This window comes from Pithys albifrons, chromosome 1, assembly GCF_047495875.1.
Source record: "Pithys albifrons albifrons isolate INPA30051 chromosome 1, PitAlb_v1, whole genome shotgun sequence".
NCBI classification, from domain to species: domain Eukaryota; kingdom Metazoa; phylum Chordata; class Aves; order Passeriformes; family Thamnophilidae; genus Pithys; species Pithys albifrons.
In genome coordinates, this window is record NC_092458.1 from 65,847,224 (window position 1) to 65,868,291 (window position 21,068).

General features: G+C 42.2%; 1 protein-coding gene across 4 annotated transcripts in view; it reads right to left on the reverse strand.

Moving 5' to 3' along the window:
* Positions 1 to 21,068, reverse strand: part of MTUS2 (microtubule associated scaffold protein 2) — a 291,758-nt gene that overhangs the window by 16,268 nt on the left and 254,422 nt on the right. For all 4 annotated transcript variants that reach the window (XM_071553224.1, XM_071553242.1, XM_071553213.1 and 1 more), the window contains exons 8-13: positions 14,398 to 14,464; positions 7,536 to 7,750; positions 5,488 to 5,593; positions 3,628 to 3,701; positions 2,110 to 2,208; positions 582 to 701 (exon numbers count right to left, since the gene is read on the reverse strand). In XM_071553224.1, coding sequence (XP_071409325.1) covers positions 582 to 701; positions 2,110 to 2,208; positions 3,628 to 3,701; positions 5,488 to 5,593; positions 7,536 to 7,750; positions 14,398 to 14,464 — 681 coding nt within the window. The remainder of the gene's footprint in view (positions 1 to 581; positions 702 to 2,109; positions 2,209 to 3,627; positions 3,702 to 5,487; positions 5,594 to 7,535; positions 7,751 to 14,397; positions 14,465 to 21,068) is intronic.

Below are 21,068 nucleotides of genomic sequence, written 5' to 3' on the forward strand. Positions count from 1 at the left end.
CCTCATCCTCTCACTGTACCGTACTTTTACTGTCACTGCAGGTTATGGTGCACAAAATGAATCTCCTTTCCAACAAAAATGTAATTGATGGTGAACTGGGGAGTTCTTCATTAGGGACTCCCACAAGCAAAGTATAACAAAACAGTGTAGGCTGCGGAAAAGCATTACTGAAGGGTTGGAGAGACCTTTCCAAGAGTAAGCCTTGCTAGGGGCTACTTTACTTGCTGAATATTGTTAATTCATACATAAATGGCTGCAGGAGAAGCAACAAGAAACCATAACTCAGTCTTCCTCCACTTGCCCTCTCCAACACCTGACTCCTGTAGGGGCTTATGATGCAGGCCCTGGGCTACAACAGTTTCCCTTCCTCCATTCTTTCCACACCACTTATTTCATTGTCTAACCTAAGAGGCTGAGCAAGTTTTGCCTGAAAAAGCAGTACAGATCAATGGATGTGAACCTCTTTGACTGTGTCTTGCCCCAACCTCTTGTGTTTACTAACTCCTCTTAAGTTTGCTGTAACTGAACTTTTACTTTATTACCTCTGTGATGTCTCCTCTGTAGGAAAAAACACAACTCACTTGTTTTTCCAGCTCCATAATCATCTTCTCCTGTTGGTGAATCTGGAGGTTCTTCATTTCCAGAACATGTTTTAAGCTCTTCAAATCTTTTTCTAAGTGCAGATACGGAGCTCGCACAATCTAGGAAATATATCAGTGATTTTGACATGTCAGCCATAAATTCATCTTCAGCCATAAGACAAAAATTACTTTATGTACAATGGTTTAGGAGCCTTAGTGGTGTGAAAAACACCTGGACCTCTTGTCCTCTGCAGCCCACCTTCTGACCAGCCTCATGGATACAAGGATGGGATGCCAGGTTGTTGAGAATCCCATTCCTGCTCATAGCTTAGCAACCACATGGGGTGTTTTATGCTTCTGCAGGGATTTTGGCTTGGGAAAAGTACAAACATGAAACTGAGGAAACTGGACAAGTGGGATGGAGGCGAAAACTACCGTGTTCTGCCTTTCCTGCACCAATGCATCATAATGCCTGTTAACAAAGGTCAGATCTCATGAGAAAAAGTTCCTCCTCTGATCAAGAACTTCAGATGTACAGATGCAGGGGATACTAGGGTTCAGCTCATGGGCAATATATGTACTCTGAATTATACTGATGAAATACTGTCCCTGACTTACACTGTTTCGGATTTTTTGCAATGTAACTATCTCCAGTGAACTGCCTGATGGTGCTTGGCAATAACATCACTGTGACACAGCAAAATTTGTTGTTTCATATAAATTAAATTTTGCAATGCAGTTGGAAAGGGACTGATGCTACCTGTTTCCCATAGCCAAGCCTGTTTTAGACATTTGCACTCCTAAGGAGTTCTCTCACCTAAAAATTCACTAAGCCCCTTGCACACACCACTATTTTCATTCTGTCCTCTCTGTCATGTTGATCCAGCTTGCCCGTGAGGATGTGTTATGACGTATGGATACTGAAATGCCCCAAGATGAAAGGAAAACTCTTTTTGGAGGGTCATTTCAGGGTTACTTAATTTCAGATAAATACTTGCAGTTTGTGTTTACTTACAGACTGTAAATAAACAGAATGGCCCCAGTAGACAACAGCTGAATAAATATTTCATATGACAGGGCTGTCCCTTGAAAATCCAGAAAAAAAAAGGGAGTAGAGAAAATATCAAAGAAGCTGGTTCAGAAGGCAAAAGAAAACCCCACAAAAAAACCCTCCAAAAAAACCCCAAACCAAAAACCCCCAACCATAAATGTGAAAAGACAAACAGGAAAGAGAAAGAGGAAAAAGGGAAAGAAGAACAGACAACAGTAAGGACATATTAGGTAAGTTAATGAAGTGTATTGGAAGCAGAGCTACAAATGCTGGGTAAAAGAATAAAGAAAAAGAAGCAAACCCAGAAAATTATGGACCTAGGCTAAGATTTCTGACTCTTCCTCAGAGCTCAGTATTTGGAGACTCAGTTGGGACCTGCCACCCCATCCCTGGGGTGAGGATCCCATTGCTATTCATTTAATCGCCTGATGTAAGTCATATTTAGAAACATGTATCTTGACTAGAGATGTCATCTACCTTCAGTTGTTCCTCAGTGTTTTTCTTCAGAGCCTCTTCAAATCGGTCTGCTTTAGCCTTAAGAGATTGATTTTGGAAGGTGAGGGTGTCTATCTGGTCCTGGAGGGGAGACACATAAATTAACACACCAAATGTTATCAATCTTCACACAAGTCAGTCTGCATTGTGAAACTACCAGGCAAGCTGAACAATGCTTAGAAACCCCTTAGAAACCCCTACATACTGGTATTTTTTATGTAAGGCCACTTGAACATGCAATGGAGTGTTTGATAAGCATCAGGGAATCACAGAATCCTTATAACACCTGAGGCTGATGCTGAATCACCCCATCTCTTTGTGCTGGATGAGAATGTTCCTCCTTAAGAGAGCTGGCATTTATATCTCATGAGTGATTGTGCAGTCCCTAAAGCATGACTGAGGCAGTAGATATCTTACCCCTGCTTTCGTCACCTTTCTGGGCTCCAAACATGGTAACAAGAAACGATGAATTCATGGTATGGACTTTAAATGTTTCATCTCAGAGCTATACACTAGAACAACATGTTATTTTAATCAATCATATTTCTGTTACCATCAAAGGCATTTCTGTACCCCTGTCTATACAACACCTGTAAAATCTACAGTTGCTGTGAAATTTCTATTTTTTATCTTTACTAGTTGTGATTTCTTGGCTGCAAAATTACATTAGTGCTTATTGCAGAACTGCTGACATGCCTCAAGCTGTTGCAGCAGTGCAACAACATGTGCTAGTTAGAATGTTTAAAACTGTAATTAATCTCTGCCTGTGAAATCAAACAGGACTTGCATTATTTGCTGTGGCATCTTTATTTGCTTACACAAGAATTCCAAATTTAGCATGTATCACAGGCACACTTCTGCCCTCTAGTCCTTGGGATTTCTTCATCCCAAGATCCTGGTGTTAAATAGTGGGATGTGGGAGACGTGATGACCAGGGCTCACCCTGTCTGGCCATAGCCTGACTGCACAGCAGGGCCAGCCCTGGGCAATCTACATGAGGGACTGCATTGCCCTCCAGTGGGACTGGAGATGTGTCTACCGTGCAGGACCAGCTGTCCAACATTCAGGCAGCAGGAAAGAGCTTAAAGCACAGGTGCAGAGCTGGCCAAGGTGAGGTCAGTGTTTCTGAGCCCTGAGAGTCCCTGCTGGAGTATAGCATGTAGTCAAGGTGATGTTCACAGCCACTGCAGGTGCCAGAGCCCTCCCCACCATGCAGAGAATTGCTCAAATTTGCCATCAGCCAGCAGGGTCAAAAGGACACTCCTTGCTTTATCCAGATGCCTTTTTGTCCCTTCAGGTTTGCCCTCTTCTGAACCACCCAAGGGTGAGGAAAAATCTTGAGAGTCTGTTGCTAGATCCCAGCTTGGACAGGCAGGGGACAAGAGGTACTATCGCTGGTAAGAAGCAAGAGCCTGCTGGCATCTGGCAAAGGTGCTGGGACTGGCCCATGGGCTGCCCTGTAACATCATTACAGGGAAGGGAAATAAAGAAACTGCTAACCTGGAGTGACAGCCGCAGTTTTTCAAAAGTCTCTTCCAGTTGTGCCTTTTCCAGTTTGTGAGCAGTATTCAGTTCTGGGGAGGTTACACAGACATGATATTACTAAATGAAGTCCATCAAACCAGGGTCCAAGAGCATGCACACCATGAGCCAAGCGCAATTTGGAATGAAATTTTAGGACATGGAGGTGGAGTAGGAAACATCTAGCCATATACTCTTTGACCTAAAGTGGATTTCCTGATCTTTCACTGGTTGCAGATACCTCTATTTTTATGTGACCAGAATCTGATTTTTCAGAACTGCTCAAAAATCCCAGCCCCCAGGTACTCAGAAAAAGGTCAGTCTGGAAATGGGTCACATCAATTCAGAATGAGTATCCCCAGATAAAAGATTTTAAAATTAGATATATAAAATCTTGGCTTGCAATTTCTTTGAGGAGATAGAGAGGAGGGTCACCACCTCAGATGCAAACATGCAAATGACAGTGTTTCTCCCCAATCTGTGGCAGATGAGCTATGAGATTTATTCCAGTAGTGAGACTGACAGACAAAACAAAAAATATGATTAAAGGTTTCTTTGCTAGAATAACTCACCCTGGAATTACAAATAACCAGAAGTTTAATAAACTAAGTGAAATAAAGTCTAATCTCTAAAGCAATGGCATAAAAATGTCATTCAGGGGCAGTAGTAGCACCTGCCTTTTTAGTATACAGACACTCCATTTGTTGTGGTTTCACCCCCAAGCCCATGGAATGCTGCCGTCTAACCCCTGCTCACTGGCCACAGCAACAGCAGTGATACAGGCACTCCGGTGTCTTAACACAGCCCCCAAGCCACAGCGGCTGCAGTGCCTTTTCCGGGCACAGGAGGGCATTTCACACTCGCAGCACGAGTAGGAAGCACAAACTTTGGCCACCAGATCCTTGATAAACCACAACTAAATTTTATCAACAGAAAATACCAACAAAAATGGCCAGATATAAGAATATCCTCAAGCAAGAAACAGCTTTTTACTTAATTATTTTCAAAATCGGATATGTTAATTTACAGATAGTATGCTAGATACTTTTTCTGCCTATGGGAGAGGGAAATAGGCTGTTCTCAGTCCACATTATGCTCTGGACTGTGTCTCTAATAGACTCAATGCAGAGCTAAGCAATATGGCTTGGTTTGGGAAATGTGGGAAAACCTACTAGAGCTATTTAAAAAGTAGACCTTGATTTAAAAAAAAAAACGGAGACAGAGATTGTACAGAAAACTGTTAAATGTCAGCTAAAGCATGCACAAAGACGTGTTTAGATACTGAACTGGTAAGAAGGAAACATCTCTGTCTACAGAATCAATCCCATGGCAAAACTGTAGCACAGAATAATAATAAGAATGTTGAGGTGCAGATTTGCACAAGTGTGTGGCTATGGTCTGCTCAGCATGGTCAGACATTTGCTACTGAAAATAAGTCTTGTTTTTGGAAGCAGTGTGGGCACTTAAGCACCAAAATTCAGAGATATCCAATGAGCTCTAGCCTCCTGAGCACACAAGTATTAGGCTCTTGAGAAAAGTATGTGTGTGAAGTGAAGTGGTATTTGGACTCTGTTTTTAGCAAACTATGGAGAAAGCCTTATCTTTGACCCAGAGACCTCTCTCAGAAAATTTCAGGTCAAAGTTAGATGCTGTATACACTGCAGACAGACAGTTCTCCCTCTGCCCTAGCATTAATCTAGTGGTCCACCCCGCTAGACCAACACAAATTTTGTGTGTCATCTGCTCTGGAGGAAGAAAATTCAGGCTTGCACAGTGTCACTACACTGTTAATTCCTGCTCTGGTGTAGCTGTGTAGCTGTTAGGTTGTCTCTGGCTTACCTTGAATCTTGCAGTCATTCTCATCCTGCAGTACTGTAATGGCGACTATGTGGTTATTTTCCAACTGCAACATTGCAGCTTCATGTACAGATGTGATATCTTCCACCTGTTCCAACAGCAGTGAATGGAGATATGGACATGATTAAACATACGCTGGCACACTGATAAGCCACTACTAGAGAGCTCCAGTGAGCTGGAAAAAGTAAAGGGGTCTACTGAGCATGACATTTCCAGCACCAGGGCCAGTTTTATTCAGTACAAAACGGGCATGTTGATGCCTTGAATGGCAGAGTGTAGTTACTGCTGATAGTACTTTTCTTCTTTTAACTTAATGGTGATAAAGAGGTACATAAGAAAGCAAAATGTTAAAAATTCCTTAGGTGGCAATACCTACTGAAATTCATCATGGTAATTGAACTATGAATGGAAAATATGGGCTAAAACTCCAAGATACTAGGGCCATAGCAGCACTTTCAAAGCAATGGAGAGGAATGTTTGTATTATCTTCAGTAATCAGGGAACATGGAGCAAATCAAAGGGCTGGAGGACAGAGAACTATCTGCCCTGCAGAGGGAAAGATGTGTTTCCACTGCTTATATGTGATGATGTATACAGTCACAGTATTTGAAACATGAGAAAAATAAGCATACTTCTAGTCAAGTCCTACAACGACTTGTATCACCCTTCCTTGCACTGGTCAGCTTGAGAGGAGAAGAACCAACATCTGTTACTGTGGTCCTGTGAGCTTATAGAAACACTCAGAGTAGCAGAGCCCAGCTATAGATTATCTCAGAAAAAAAATTAACTTGCAGCTAGAGCCAATATTTTCTACCAGACAGACTGACACACTGACACAGTGAAAGGAAGAAAATTGTCAAGGCTTTTGGGAATGTAACCCCTCTTTCATACCAGGAAAAAAAAGCAGAAAATTTGAGGGGCATTCCAAGAAAAACAACTTGCATAAACTGAAATGAGAACAAAAAGACATGGCTCAGCACAGCTTCTAACCATTTATGGATAAATACTTTGAAAAATCTGGTTTAGGACATGAAAAAAAAATTTGATAGCACCTTCTAATACCTCTTGGAAAATCAAGGTACTAATTGAAACAGGTAGTTTGTCTGGGACAAAACAGCCCGGTTGCATAAAGCCTTTATGTTGCATGTTAAAAGCCTGCAAATAAATACCAATCATCGGGCCCAGCAATTAAAATAGGTAAAATCCAGAGGAGTCCTTCACATGCTCACACTGAAGAATCAAACCAGTGCAACAGATACATGTGACAGAAAGGCCCTCAGGACCTGTAGTGTTGGGTAGTAGGTAAGAGTTGTTGCTGAAAAGATCGGAGCTGTATCCACTGCTCACTGCAGACAAAATGAAAAAAGACCAGGTAAAGGCATTTTTGCCATAATCCAGTCCAGGATGTTCTGCCGCCACGTGAGAGGTGCCTATAGGTGTTTGTTCACTTCAGCTGTTAAAAATAAGACAAAAGTAGCTGCTTGTGAGAGCATTCCTACCTAGATACTGAAAGCAAAGCAAGAAGAAGAAACACTTGGGATATACAGACCAAGAGATTAGACTGGATGATGGAGCAGGGGACCTGGAGTGTATCATGTCCTTGATGTTTATGTTGCATGTGTTACATGGGTACTATCACTTCACCATATTGCCCTTCAACTAGCATTGCAAATAATAATGGGCATGGCTCTGCTGGCCTTTCCTGTGTTGTGCAGGTGTTCTTGTTAAGTTGGCTTCACATAAATTGACTAAAATAGGTGGGTTGAGGAGCAAGGATGTGGAGGCAGCATTGGTACTCTAAATATTTTTACTGTAAAACACCAGGAAGCATGTGAAGAAAAGACATGACAATGTAATAGACTACTATGTAGAAATAACAGCAGAACCAATAGGGAGAAGCAGCAGTAAAGATAGTAATGAATAAATGTTCCAGTTGTGTCTTCATGTTGGAATGTTCAATATATTTCATGACCTGAACCCACTCAGTACCAGCATGGACTACTCTTCAAAGGTCACAGGTGGAGACTGACCTGATCCTGATGCTGCAATTTGGCTTGCTCCAGCTGCAGCCTGTGCTGCTCCTGCAGGCTCTCCTTCTTGGTGTTGTACTCCTTCTGCAGCCGCTGCTCCAGTGCCTGCATCTCCTCCTGCTGCTGCCTGCGGAGCTGCTCCCCCTCCTCCTCGAAGCGCCTCTCCAGCTCCTCCTTCTCGCTCAGTAGTTTCTTCCATCTTGCTGTGTTGAGGGCTAGGGAGACAAGACCATGCAGTCAGGCTCTGAACTGCCTGGGACCAAACAGTGGAACTGGACTTGTTTGTACAGCACTGAGCACAGTGGTTCTCGCCGACTCTGGAACTTCCATGAATCTCAGCCAGCAACAACTTCTGGCTGCTGCTTCTCTCTGTTCTGCTCTCCCTCTCACACACATACACACATGCACACATGCATTTGTTTAAGTAGAGGCACTGTCAGCGTATGCAAAACTGGAATCTGAAAAATAATACCAACAATAGCATTAATAATAAATAAAACATGGAACTTCACAGACCTGCAGGGCGACTGATTGTCCCCTCCTAGCTAGCACAGTCTTAGATCCACAAACTGAGGCTTTGGGGTTTTCAGTTTGTCTTGGATGTAAGAAACAACATGTGAGACAATCAGTTGACACAAAGCCTGTCAACCGGGATATAAGATTTTTCTTATTTCCTTCTCTCAAGACACTGTCTTGGCTAAGTCCCTGCTTCCAGTGAAGGCAGAAGCTGCCTGGGCTCTTGAGGAGCATCCTGTGCCTGTTATGCAAGGGATGTAATTGACAAGTTGACTAGGAGAGGGATTGCATCTCATACTTTCCATTTTCCAGCTGTTAGAAGTTGCTCACCCCATAAACCTGTCTTTTGCACCAGATCCAGTAACGACCACTCAAATCCATTAATGCACACTTGCTTAAAATAAACAATTCCCCTGTGTGCTTAATGGAAACAGAGAGCAAAAATGAAAGACTGATACTGAAGGAAATCAGAAAATGTGAAATTTTTACTCTAGTAAACTAATCCAGTGACTATGTCTCAGAATTTACAACCATATCTACAACTGTTTTCCAACAGTTCCATCAAGTCAAGGATAATCAGTCCATTTCCTCATTTGCTTCCTCACCTATATTGTTTCCCAGGACTCAGGAAAGCAGTGTCACAAACACTGTCCTCAGCCTTTTGCTTTGCTGAAGAACACTTGCAATAAATCCACATACTGAAAAACTGATTCAAGTTGGACAAGATCAGCCAGACTATATTTAGAGAGCAAATTTACTCACTTGTAAAGATCCAACAGGTAAGAAGATTAAAATCATCATGTCCATAACATTCAGAACACTAGAGAAGGAGAGATGGGTTTCTAGATCTTTCTGGTTCAGACCCATAGCAAATTTCAAAAGATGATCAGCTTTTGAACAAACTGTCTGTATAGTTATCTTTCCTTTGCCATTCAAAATGCACCTGCCATGCACAGACCTGTATGCAAACAAGAGGGTTGGAAGCAGCTGTCTGCCTGCTGAATGCTTCAAAACCATATTTATCCTATGACCATATATTTGCTCAGTATCTGGCACCCCATGTGTTTTCCTGTCTCCTTCTACTATGGTGTCAGACTGTGCTCAGTTTTTCCAGGATAGCAAGTTTGTCCAAGTCACCACTGCTGTCCCCACAGCTCATGTTAGATGCACCCATGCAACATAGTTTGGGCATCCAAGCTAACCATTCCCTTCCCCACATAGCTATTTTTCACCCTGTTTAAAGCTCTTATCCGCACTTACTGGACACCAATATCCAGATTTGCTCAGTATGTCCAGGCAGAAAAACACTACTGGGGCCCTGTTCTGATCCCGATGTCCTGAGCTCTGTGTCCCTTTGAAGTTCTCTGCTCCTTACAGAAAGAAAGTGAACCAGTGAGCTTAGCACCTCAGCAGCAGCACATAGAAAGCTTTCCCACCTGCCTCATACCCAAAATGGAATGGCACAATTTATATTTTATATGGTCATTAGCTGGAATATCTTGTCTCCTGGCAGTCTAGATTACAGCTCTAAACCCTCTTTTTTGCTTTTTGTATTTTCTTTGGCATGTAAAGTGATCACAGAGCAGGAGGGGTTATGCTTGTAGCTTTATCTTCAGTAGAATTCAAACTTACTCAAGCTTTAAATTGGAGCTGTAATGAACCTCAGCTCTCTCCAGCCTCTCTAATGAGATTATCCAGCATATAGGAAGGACTGGGCAATGAAAGAATGTGCTCTAACCAGAAGAAAGTTCATCTGAAACACTTCCTGTAACCTGAAACACAAGACTATTCACAAATCAAACTCTGACGCAGGTGTAAAATGGAGAGAAGAGGAAAGCAGGGAAAGTGTGCTTGCATGGCACATTCCCCACACACCAAACAATCCTATTGGAGACAGAAAATGAGGCCATGGCCCAGCAAAATTTGCCCTGTACTGAATACAATACACCTCTAATGCAAAGGAATGATCCTTACAATAAGTTGCAGACTAAGACAAATAAGGCCAAGGACTGAAGTGGCGAGGAAACACTAACACTGTTGTTAGCATGGAGATGGATCTGTGGACCTGGATCTACTGGGACAGCTGTAGCAGAAGGTAAAACCCATGCAGCCCAAGGGTCTGCAGCTCTCCTACCCGCATGGGGAGCAGGAAACAGCATGAGAGAATGTACCTTGCTGGAGTCGACCTTGAATCAGCTGTGATGTCAGGGTGTGGTTCTGGTGAAACAGCTGTGTCTCTTCAGCAGAGACCCCAAAACAGATGCCTGAACAGAAGACCAGCTAATGTTGCTGTAAAACAGTGAATTTAGCTTTCAAGCATCAGGATAAGGATGTTGCTAAAGTGAGCTACTATTATAGAAAAAGAAAAAATCACTAAGAAAAGTTACATGAGTGTATTACTGACATGGAACAAGACAAACAAAGCAAAACTACTATTGGCTGCTATCACGCAGAGTTACACACTGGTTTTCTTTTTCCTTCTCTCTAGGTATTTCCATTGCTGCTTGCAGGCTGAAAATGACTCTGACATAACATGGCATTTCCTGGGATGACAGTGTGCTGGTTAAATGAGACAGCTACTGTTGCCCCTCTACTCCCTTAGCAACAAGTGACTTTTACAGTGCACAACAGATGAGCAAAATCCTTTTCAGCCTGGGCTGGGAAGGTGAGAAAAAGGTAGATGTTACGGCTGGACTGATCTCCCCACCACCACACTCCATCTGAGCTGCAATCCAATTTCCCAAGTCCTGGCACTTCGCATTCAGGAGGGTAACTATTGTGGGAACTGGGGTGCTGGTGTCTTCTGGCCCCACAGAGGGACTGTTTTCTTCTGACATGAGAAATGGGCTCTTCGCCGTTTAGACTCTTTTCTTCCTGACCCTTGGCCCCAGATTCGCAGGCAAATCACAGCCAGCACACTCAGGTTAAGGGTCCTCTGACTGGAAGGCATATCCAGGAGGAAATGGCACATAGGCTTTGATTTCCAAACTCTTGTGAATACAGATAATACAAATTTTAAACTTCATATCTGATTGTCTTCTCTCCATTTAGTTTTTTTATGCATCTCCATATCTCCTCTCAACTCACTTCACATGCCACTGGTCTGCAGCAAAGAAGTAGGTAATTCTGACATTTAATTTCCATTAGTTTGAAGGAAAACAGCCTCTCTTCAAAACCTCTTTATTTCAAGAGATTCAGTGTTGCAGCTGAAAAGTGCTTGCATTCATAATTTATAAAGATCAGTGCCCTGACTGTAAAATGACTGCTTGTCATGTTTTTCTAGCCTTGCTATTTCTAGCAAAATACATGAGCAAATCTTATTGCTTAAAATAACAAGTCCCTCAGCGTTTATAGAGGCCAGATTCCTTCCCAGGACTGGAAAGGGAGAATCACTTTCCTATTTCACCCATGCTAGTTTCAGACGAGGTGTGATACATTCAGTGCTGGGGGTAAAAGTGGACAGCGTTTTCAGAATCTAAACATTTTGACTGTCTCCAGAAGGTTGCAGGTCTCCCTAAGCTATTTTACACATGCCCCATCCCTGCTATTGTTTCAACAATACTTACCAAAAGAATTTTCCTTAAATTTATATTCTGACTTTTCTGAACAGTCTATTCTCTCTTGCAACTTCATTGCTTTGTATCACAGAATACTGCAGTTCTGTTGAAGTTAACTAAGACTCTGTGCTTTCAAACCCAAGCACATTCAGCATCTAAATTGTAACTGAATTACAGCTATTGCCTAAATAACTAAATGTTGGACACACTGCCCTGGCTACTCCAGCCTCGATTTATTGATTCATTCAGGCATTTGCATCAGTGAATCTGACATGGTGAATTTATACATGAGGAACCAGGAATTTCTGGCCAACACCCATGCTGTTTAACTGGACTGGTTACTTTTAAATTAATGAGTGACTACTTATCAAAGTGATGGGGACAAGTCAGAACTAAACTCAGTCATAGTCAAAATTCCATGCTCTGTAGATTTTCCCTGTATTTCTTCATAGAATCACCTATGATTGCTGTTATCAATTTATTAGCATAAATCTTGTACAATACTGTCCAACATACAGATTCATCTGAGAGTGAGGGCAAAATAACCCTCCTATAGAACAGGTGGGTTGCATGTCTCTAGTAGCATCCACAGCCCCAGCATGAACTACTTTAGAGACAGCAAAGACCTGCACTGATGAAAAAAGCTCTCATGCACATGTCATTTGCCTTTCACCTCATCCATAGATTTAAAACATTGCTTGTTTCACAAAACTTAATTTTATAATCTTATACCAAAGAAAAACAGACTGTCCAGAAATTTTTGGCTTACACTAAAAAACAGACATTTACCCTCCATGTGTATGGATATTTACTAGGATTTGTACTGCTGATGAATTTTTTCACATTCTGCTGAAGTGCAATACCTGCACATGTTCATCTTTTTGTTCATCCCTTCTGGGAGTCCTTCAGCCTGGCCATGTTGCATCTCAGGGTTGTATAGAGAGGATTCACCAAGCAGATGGCCAGACACCCATGTCACTTCTAAACAGCCCCTACTCAGCATCTTGGTGTCTCCCAGATTGGTGGCTTGCTTAGGAAGAGATGGCCTGTAATGGCTCCTCTCCAATGCACATGACCACAGGACCATTGAGGAAAGGACTATCTCACACCACCTTTCCCCTTTCTGAGAAAGAGAGCCCATACATGCCTACAGGTGAACTCCTTTCTGAAGCAGTACAGCTCAGCCTGCTTTTCTGGAGTATCTGGGGTTCTTACCAAAACTGTCTCCACATACAGCACCACAATCCAGTTTTGGGCAGAGGCGGTGTCTGTTGCTGCATGCTCAAGGGCAATGGCAAAGGCCAGGCAGTGCAGTGATCTCTTACTGAACATGCTGCTCTGTGATCCCCAAACAGGCAGGAACTTACTTATATCCTTGGCAACATTCTCCAGAAAAAACACCAGGGATTTGTATTCATTTCAGCTGTACAAACATGATGTAAATGGAAGCAGAACTCTTCATCTCTAGCATTGAACCTCTCTTTCCTTCCCATGTCACTGCCACTGAAAAAAGCACTGAAATGAGCAAACCCAACCTGTTAGATTGAGGTAGGACTTTCAAATGAGAAGTGGGTATTGAACAGAGAGCTTCAGATATGCCCTGCCTAAGAATGTACCAATGGCAACAACTTCTCTTTGAGAGTTGTGGTGATCAGAGGATGGAGGAAGGCAGGCATGAGGGAATAACTGGAAACACTGTTGTGACATTCCTGCAGTATACACTGGCTGTGGAGACAAAAAAGTTCTCTACGAAATGACAATCAGCCAAATAATTTCAGAGGGGCACAGCAGGGATCACAAGTTATTAAGCTTAAGAAAAGGGCTGTACTCAGCTTTTGTGAAATGGGTTGTCATAGGTGAGGTGAAGATGAAGCACAGGGAGGATCTGCAGTTCCACCAGGGGTTTGGCCTGAGCCTCCCTTTGCCAGCCAAGTCACCCTCTGGCCACATGGCACACTCTGTGCTTAATGTGTGATACAAAAACTGGGCTCCCACATGAAGAGAAAGCTGAGAGTTCCACCCCATTCATAACTCCAGTCATCAGTGGTTCCAACACATTTCGATACTCAGGGTGTCCCTTGCCCCAGTGATCCTCCTCTTCATTTGCCCTGTGGCAGATGAACCCTACATCACACTCATTCTGAGGAGGCTTAAGCCCAAAAAATCTCAGCCCGTTGACTGAAGCCAGAGCAAAAGCCCACCTTCTCTCTCAGGGGTTGCAGTATCTTTACATGCTCCCTGTCTGCCCTGTCTAGATCAGAAACCAAAAGGAAAAGTAGTGCATGCAGATACACAGGGAACACACAGACCAAATGAGACATGTAGCTCTTCATATCTCAACGAGGAAGAAAACTTAGAGATATTAATAAGCAAGTTTTGTCCTTCAGTTTGTACCTGAACTGCAAAACATGCAAAAGTTTTTAAGTGAGTGATGAATTTCCAGGCACCATGCACTGCAATGTTCCCAAGTTCCCACTTCTCATCACTAAACTTTCTCCTTGGCAGTGGTGGAGTTTGAGAATGGAGGCTATGGATTTATGAAGAACGATTTCTCTAGTAAAGATGATGCACAACTAGCTCCAGTGTGTGCAGTGATGGAGCTATCTCCATAGCAAAGAGGTAAAATCGCAGCTCTCTGCAAAGCCACAAGACCTCTGGCCAGTAGGCTTCAGAAGACACTTCATCACATGCATGCAGGTTCCCCAGGATCAAGTCACAAGTAGTAATAATAACTTATTTTGTGTAAAGTGAGAAAATAATTTTGTTGTTACTTTTCTTGTGCTACTTACCAACTTCATCTCTGATCTTTGCAAGCTCGACTCCTAACTCTTTTATTTTCACAAGGGCATTTTCATTCTGTTTAAGAAAAAAAAAGAGAGAAGCATGTATAGTCCCCAGGTTTATCCCAGTAAGCACTTTCACATGTTCATTTAGTAAAGCAGATTAGATTGATTCCTTGGAGGTTTTTTTTCTTTTTTTTAGGGGAGGGGAGTGGGATTATAATGAATTCATTCAGTTTTTAAATCAAGCTTAGGAACCACAACTCACTGGCTACAAATGTCTTGTACACCTATGAATACATCTACACACATGCACATCTACATGACAGCACAGAATATTCTATTTACTCTCCTATGTCTAAAAAGAGATTTGTATTTTTATAGCATTTTGTGGTCAATCTGTGTACCACCTATGGTTGCACTACATGTTCAAGTTTGACTTATTAATTCTGTTAGAAGACTTTAATCTATTTATGCCTCTATTTAACCACCTCCAAACATAATAATATGGTCACACAGTCAAATTTGAAGAGCAGAAACTGTACTCACACCATTCTAGGCATAGTGAGCATACCCACACAGACAGCACTAGTAATCTGATATTCATGCCTATTTCCACATTTATTCCTGTGATTTTATTATCTGTAAAGAAAAAGGACTCTTTTCCTTGACTAGTCTCAAAAGATACCTGAATACTTAAGGACTTAAAGTGCATGAGTTGGCAAAGGGAAAATTAAAACATATTTACATTAGCAATGCTAAGGTGTTATTAATAAAATGAAAGGACTGACAGCAGATACCTGATGAGTGTTGTGCAAACTGACCAAGAAAATTCTTAGGAAAATCTATTGTAGTTTGTTTAACTATAATAAATCCCAACATAATCGTTCAGTCATATGGGCACTTTAAATTGGGATGTAACCCAAATCATATTAGGAAGAAGACAAAATAATGTATCCTGCTGGGAAGTTCACTAATCATTAGGAAAACTAGATCAGGCTACTATAAATACATCCCAGGTTAGAAAAGGTCAAGAATCCTTAAAGGACACTACAGAAAAATTATATTCAAAAGAAAAGGTAGTGCAGTAATAAACTGAATTAAAAGGAGTCCTAGAAACAACACCATTCAGTAATAAGCAAGCAAGGCTAATAAAAATCTAGGACACAAAAGGAATTAGTTTGGTAGTAGGATACATGCAGATAGGATAGCAAATTAGTTCTACATTATACAAAAATGAAAGTGGAAGAAATATTTCAGAGCTTAATCTTTCTGTTTATTTTTCCTGCACCTAGTTTTTAACTCTGATAAGAGAACCAACACAGCTTTATTTCTGGTAGTACCAGAATAATGGAATCTGGAATTTAAATTAATCCTTTACATGTCGCCCTTTGGGGATGATTTCCACCAGATCCAAGGGACACACTTTCCAGAAAGTTTGCTGTACACAGAGTGATAAACTGAGCTGATTTGAGAGCCTTGATAGCCTGAGGAGACCCAGATCATGGGGGCACCTCTCTTACTCAGTTATGGGAAGAAACCAGGAATGCAATGCCAGGCTCCTCCGGTCAGCTCCATACCCTGCTGAGTAATGCACATGGGGCTGTGTGCCAGGACTGCAGAGTGTCCAGTCATGACCAACTGCATTAGGTTCAGAATAAAACGATGTGGAGTTTTCTGTACTTCCATTTTTTTTCCTAATCAGTAAAAAAGTTATGAAAAAAAATAAAAGGTCCAGATAAATACAGGCTGGTATGTTAAAAAACCCCCAAACAAACAAAACCAGATACCTTCAAAAAGATTCCCAAATCAGCAGCCTTACAGAGATAAGGTTTCCCCTTTTGGAGAATGCCACTGCATCTGCCCATACTGTCTGTTTAGCTCAGTGGAGTAATTTTAAGAAGTGTTCTTGACAGATTGCCAGCACTGGTGCCCTTGAAGGCATGTGCACAGGAATATACTGGTTATGGGACTTGCAGGTGGGGAGCACCCACTCAAATTACCAGCTCCCACTATTTGAAACAAAAGCCATTTAAGCAAGGGAGCTCTGCACAAATCATTGCCAGAACCTACAGATAAGCAGAATTCAGTGTGATTGTTACTATTTACATGAAGAAAATTAAAAACAAGTAAAAAAATCATATCCTAGGAAAAAAAAAGGGGGGTTAGAATTTTGATTCCCATAAGAAATATTACAGACTCAGTTTTTTACATTATGTTTTATCTTACCCTTTTTCCTACCCTTGAGGACACTTGGTGGTGGGGCACTCTCCAAAAGTGTGGAGAATTGCCATGGTGCCAACTTAAAAATGCTACCCCATAAGCTCCAGCATGGACACCAATCCCCCAGGACAGCTGGCCTCATCTCTGCCTCCCACCACACTGGGGTCATGGTTTACAGAGCAGCTCTTGCATCTATCTCAAGCAGCTGGTATTGACATAGCTCAGGTGCCTTTGCTGTTATTGGACTGCCCTGCCAATAATTCTTTCATTATATTTTATATTGGTTAGTGTCCTGTCTGCTCTTTGAGACCTCATATTTATGTTTCATGGGAGGTCAGATGTGCAAGGGTTGCCCTCAGTGCCAAGGCCACAAGTAGTCCCTCTTTCTCAGAGTGTTCTTCTAGAGAGCAACGGTACATAAGTACTCATCTTCCTTTTCTGCAAGAGAAGCAAGGTGCAGTTTCAGCTAATCATCCTATCAGTCTCATGGTTTCCTGGATCGCAGTGAATTTACAAAAATCCCTGGCATCTTCTGTGATTGCAACCTGCTTTGTCAGTGTAACATGATAGGTTCAGACTGCCCATGTTCCTGCGACAGAGTAAACACAACAGTAATGCAAAATGAAAAAGCCCCTCCTTCTTATCATCAAAGTGGCTCTGAGATAACCAGCACTCCACTGTCAGTGTAACCAGGGAACTGGGAATGCCAGTGCTAAGGAAACCAAACCTTACAGTAGAGAAAAACTGGATCTGACTTCAGAAAGTAAAGCTATCAGGTTCAATGCTCATATATATCCAATGTCAAAGCATCAAAGCAATTGGAAAATTCACAAGCACATGAGGAAAACTTTTCTGAAACAAATGTATAAGAAACCAAATTAACAGGATGTACCATTGGGTTAATCAGTCTTCATTAATATTTATCTCAACAAAGCCTTTGAAAGAGAAGACAGGGTATGCAGCTGCCCTCCCAGGAGTTTTGTGTCTAACAGACTCAGGGTGTCAAAAGAGATTTGTAGGGGTTCTGTACTAGGCCACTGCAAAGAGTTGAGCTATTGAGGGTGAACAACTAATCCCACTTAGGTTTAAAAAGGTTCAGCGTTCATACAAATGACCCAGCTGTTTCCAGTAGGTGAAAAGGTCAGAGTCACTGCAAGGAGATTGTGCAAACATCCAGCATTTCAGTGCGACAGTTAAATGGCAAGCGAGGAAAAAAAATCACTTGGATGTGATTTGCAATTCATTTTTTTCTGGCCAAAATGTGAAATCAAAACAGTGGGTTTTGTACAAATTAAAACGTCCCATTTATTTTTCATGTACTCTTAATGAATGATGGGTCTCATTACTTCTCGGAAAAATTATGATAAAGATCTTGTGTTGGCTGCATCCCAAGGAATTACTGTGTTACTGAAGTAATTTTTAAAAAATAAAATTACACTCATTACAGAGATGAAGGAAACCTTCTTCCTCATTCCTGAACTCTACAACAAAATCATTGAGTCTTATGTCTGGAGTATGTCCCATCTCTTCAGACAGAAAGAAGAATAGAGTAGAGAAGAGTAGAGTAGAGTAGAGAAGAGTAGAGTAGAGTAGAGTAGAGTAGAGTGAAATAGAATAGAATAGAATAGAATAGAATAGAATAGAATAGAATAGAATAGAATAGAATAGATCAGAACAGGTAGAATGATACCTTTGATGTGTGTTTAAACTACTGCTCTGTTGAATAGAAGACACAGTGGCAACTTTTTTTCATATCATCAGCTTTATAACTCTCAGACCTCCCAACATTTCTCCTGTGAAAGGCTCGATGTCGGACTGCATTTCGGTAAGTGAAACAGACACTGAAAATGGCACTTGTGTATTCTTCATTCAACTTAAAACACCCTGAGGGTAGACTGAGGCATGACTTATACTGGTGCAATGTCTAAGCAGCTCCAGAAAACCCGGCATGTAGTCAGGCAGGTCACCGGAGATGTAAGAAGGGAACTTGAATGAATCCAATCAAGTAACAGTGGCTAAAAGTTTACAATGTAGTTCAAAAAAAAGTGACCACCTAGAAAAAGAACTTGGTAAAAGATGCCACAATATGAACGTGAGGGTGGGTGAGATGCTGGTGTTGTCCAAACAGATTATGAAAAGAAGTAGTGATGAAGGCTTGGGGACAGAGACTGGACAGAGCTCTGAGTAACCCAGTATCATTGAAGATGTCTCTGCCCACTGCAGTGGTCTTGGACTAGATGATCTTTAAAAGTCCCTTCCAACCCAAACTGTACTGATTCACTGATTCTATGAAAGGCTCTGCTTTAGTTGCAGAGAGTTTCAGCTGACATGGAGGTATCCTTGAGGAGGCATTGTCAGGGAGACAGGTCAAGATTTTACTTCGGACCAGGAATAATTGTGGGATGGGGGGGCAGTGTTGAGGTTTGCCTTGGAGTCTCTCTCCTCTGAGAATCATGAACTACCTGAGAGATACTAATAAATTAGAAATTGTATTTAATTAAACCTCCAGGTGCTTTTTAACAATACGTAAGTAATGGCAAATCCATCGCAGAAATGGAAATGGATCAAATCAGGCAAGGAACGTCAGAAAATTGCCCAGACTCCCATAGGAAGTCAACTGTGGCTAGGAAGTAAATCTAGAAAGTTAACTTCCCAAATTGGCATGTCTCTCCACCCTGCCAGCTTCCATGTTTGCTCATATTCTGAGATCCAAATGTATATACATTGTCTCCACAAACACTCTTCAGTTCTCTGCAATACCTACTAAAAAATGTACTGCACACAGATGCTCTGTGGCACTTGTTATTAAAACTGTTCCTCCAGAATAGCTTTTCTGTATCCAGTTTCCAAAAAATATATATAAAAAAATGCTGACCTGCAAATGGTGCTTAGTCACTGCTGTGCTTTATTCAGACTTCCCTGTGGCAAGGTCTTATACAATAATTGGAAAGAGAATCATATACTTTGGGAATTCTCTTGTACCAATAAATGTTTCAGATTATACTTGCTGAATCCCACTGCAGCTGATGTTCAAAATTACCTAGTCTTCCTTCAAAAAAGAAGTGCTTTAACATTGCTGTTCAATCATGCTTGTTCTCAGGTAATCTTCCCTCACAACACTCTTCAGGTTTAGGTTAAAGTTTACAAGTACCTAGATATCCCCCAGTGTCTGCAATTTGACAAGTTTTATATTAACTCACATATTTTTTCTTAACTCAGTTAGTAGCACTTCTCGAGCTATATTTGAACATATTATTAGGTATAAGGGAGACACTACCAGTTTTTCATTTCACCGAGTATATGAGTATTTTAAAAAGTCAAACTCTAACAGAATATACTTCACAAATATGTGTTTCTGCCAAGATATTTTCTATCAAGCAAATTAAATGCATAAATTCATTCTCTCACTCTTCTGTACACACTTAAAATCGAGGCAAATTTCCACAATACTGGGAAAAACTATGAGTTTGAAGAGTCCCACAACTTCTCTTTGACATGCTATTTTCCTGCTGCCTGTAGCTATGTACTTACCTCTGCACTGGTATTTGTTACATGACCCAGGAATTTGTTTGATTTAGATTCACCCAGACATAAGAAAACAGTTTTTCTTGTTTCACTTCTAGATTGGAGGATCAATCCTCTGTCAGAGAGGAGGATTGTTAGAGAGGTAAAACCTTAGGACAGCTAGAGGCTGAATAATCTCTCTTCAGACTTTAAAACTCTGTGCAAGTTTTCTTTATAACTTGTACTCTACATGGCTATTAAAAATGCATGAAAAGCAGAGCAAGATATCAAGCCGACTGTTGCTACAGAAAATGCCAAAGGTCCCTCCTTGTTTCATGAGCATCCAACCCTTACATTTAGACTGCAGGATAAACTTATGTAAGGCACTGCAGTGCATGAGAAAACGACCGTTAGACCTGTCCCTGGTGAAGGGGAGATCACCACACTGTAAACAACCCGAACATCGCTCCCCTCTCCGCCGCCCGGGATGCGCACACGCCAGCGAGAAGCAGCAGCACAGGCTCTATCACGGGTACATTTCTTCCGCTAAAGGATAAAAAGAGGCAAAAGTACCGTCTCGTCCTCGCACCGAACGGGGGGGAAACACGTGGAGCAGCATTTGCCCATCCTGGCAGGACCGCGACCCGCCGGACCGCACCCGCCGGAGTGCCTCCAGCCTGGCGCGGAGCCGGAGGATAAGCCCCGGGTGGTGACACTGTCAGAAAGGGATGTCGCGTCCCCGCACGCCTGGGCCGGCCAAGGGGACTTGTCAACCTAGTTCGTCCCGGGCTGCCGGGGGCTGCCGGGGCCGGCGGCGCGGAGCCGGGAGCGGGGAGGGGACGGTGTCGCGGAGCGGACGGCTGCGGCAGCTGCGGCTGCCCGGCGAGTGCGGAGCGACGGGGCCGGCGGCGCTTTCGTGCCCCGCGGAGCGCTGCCCGCTCGCCGCCCCGCCG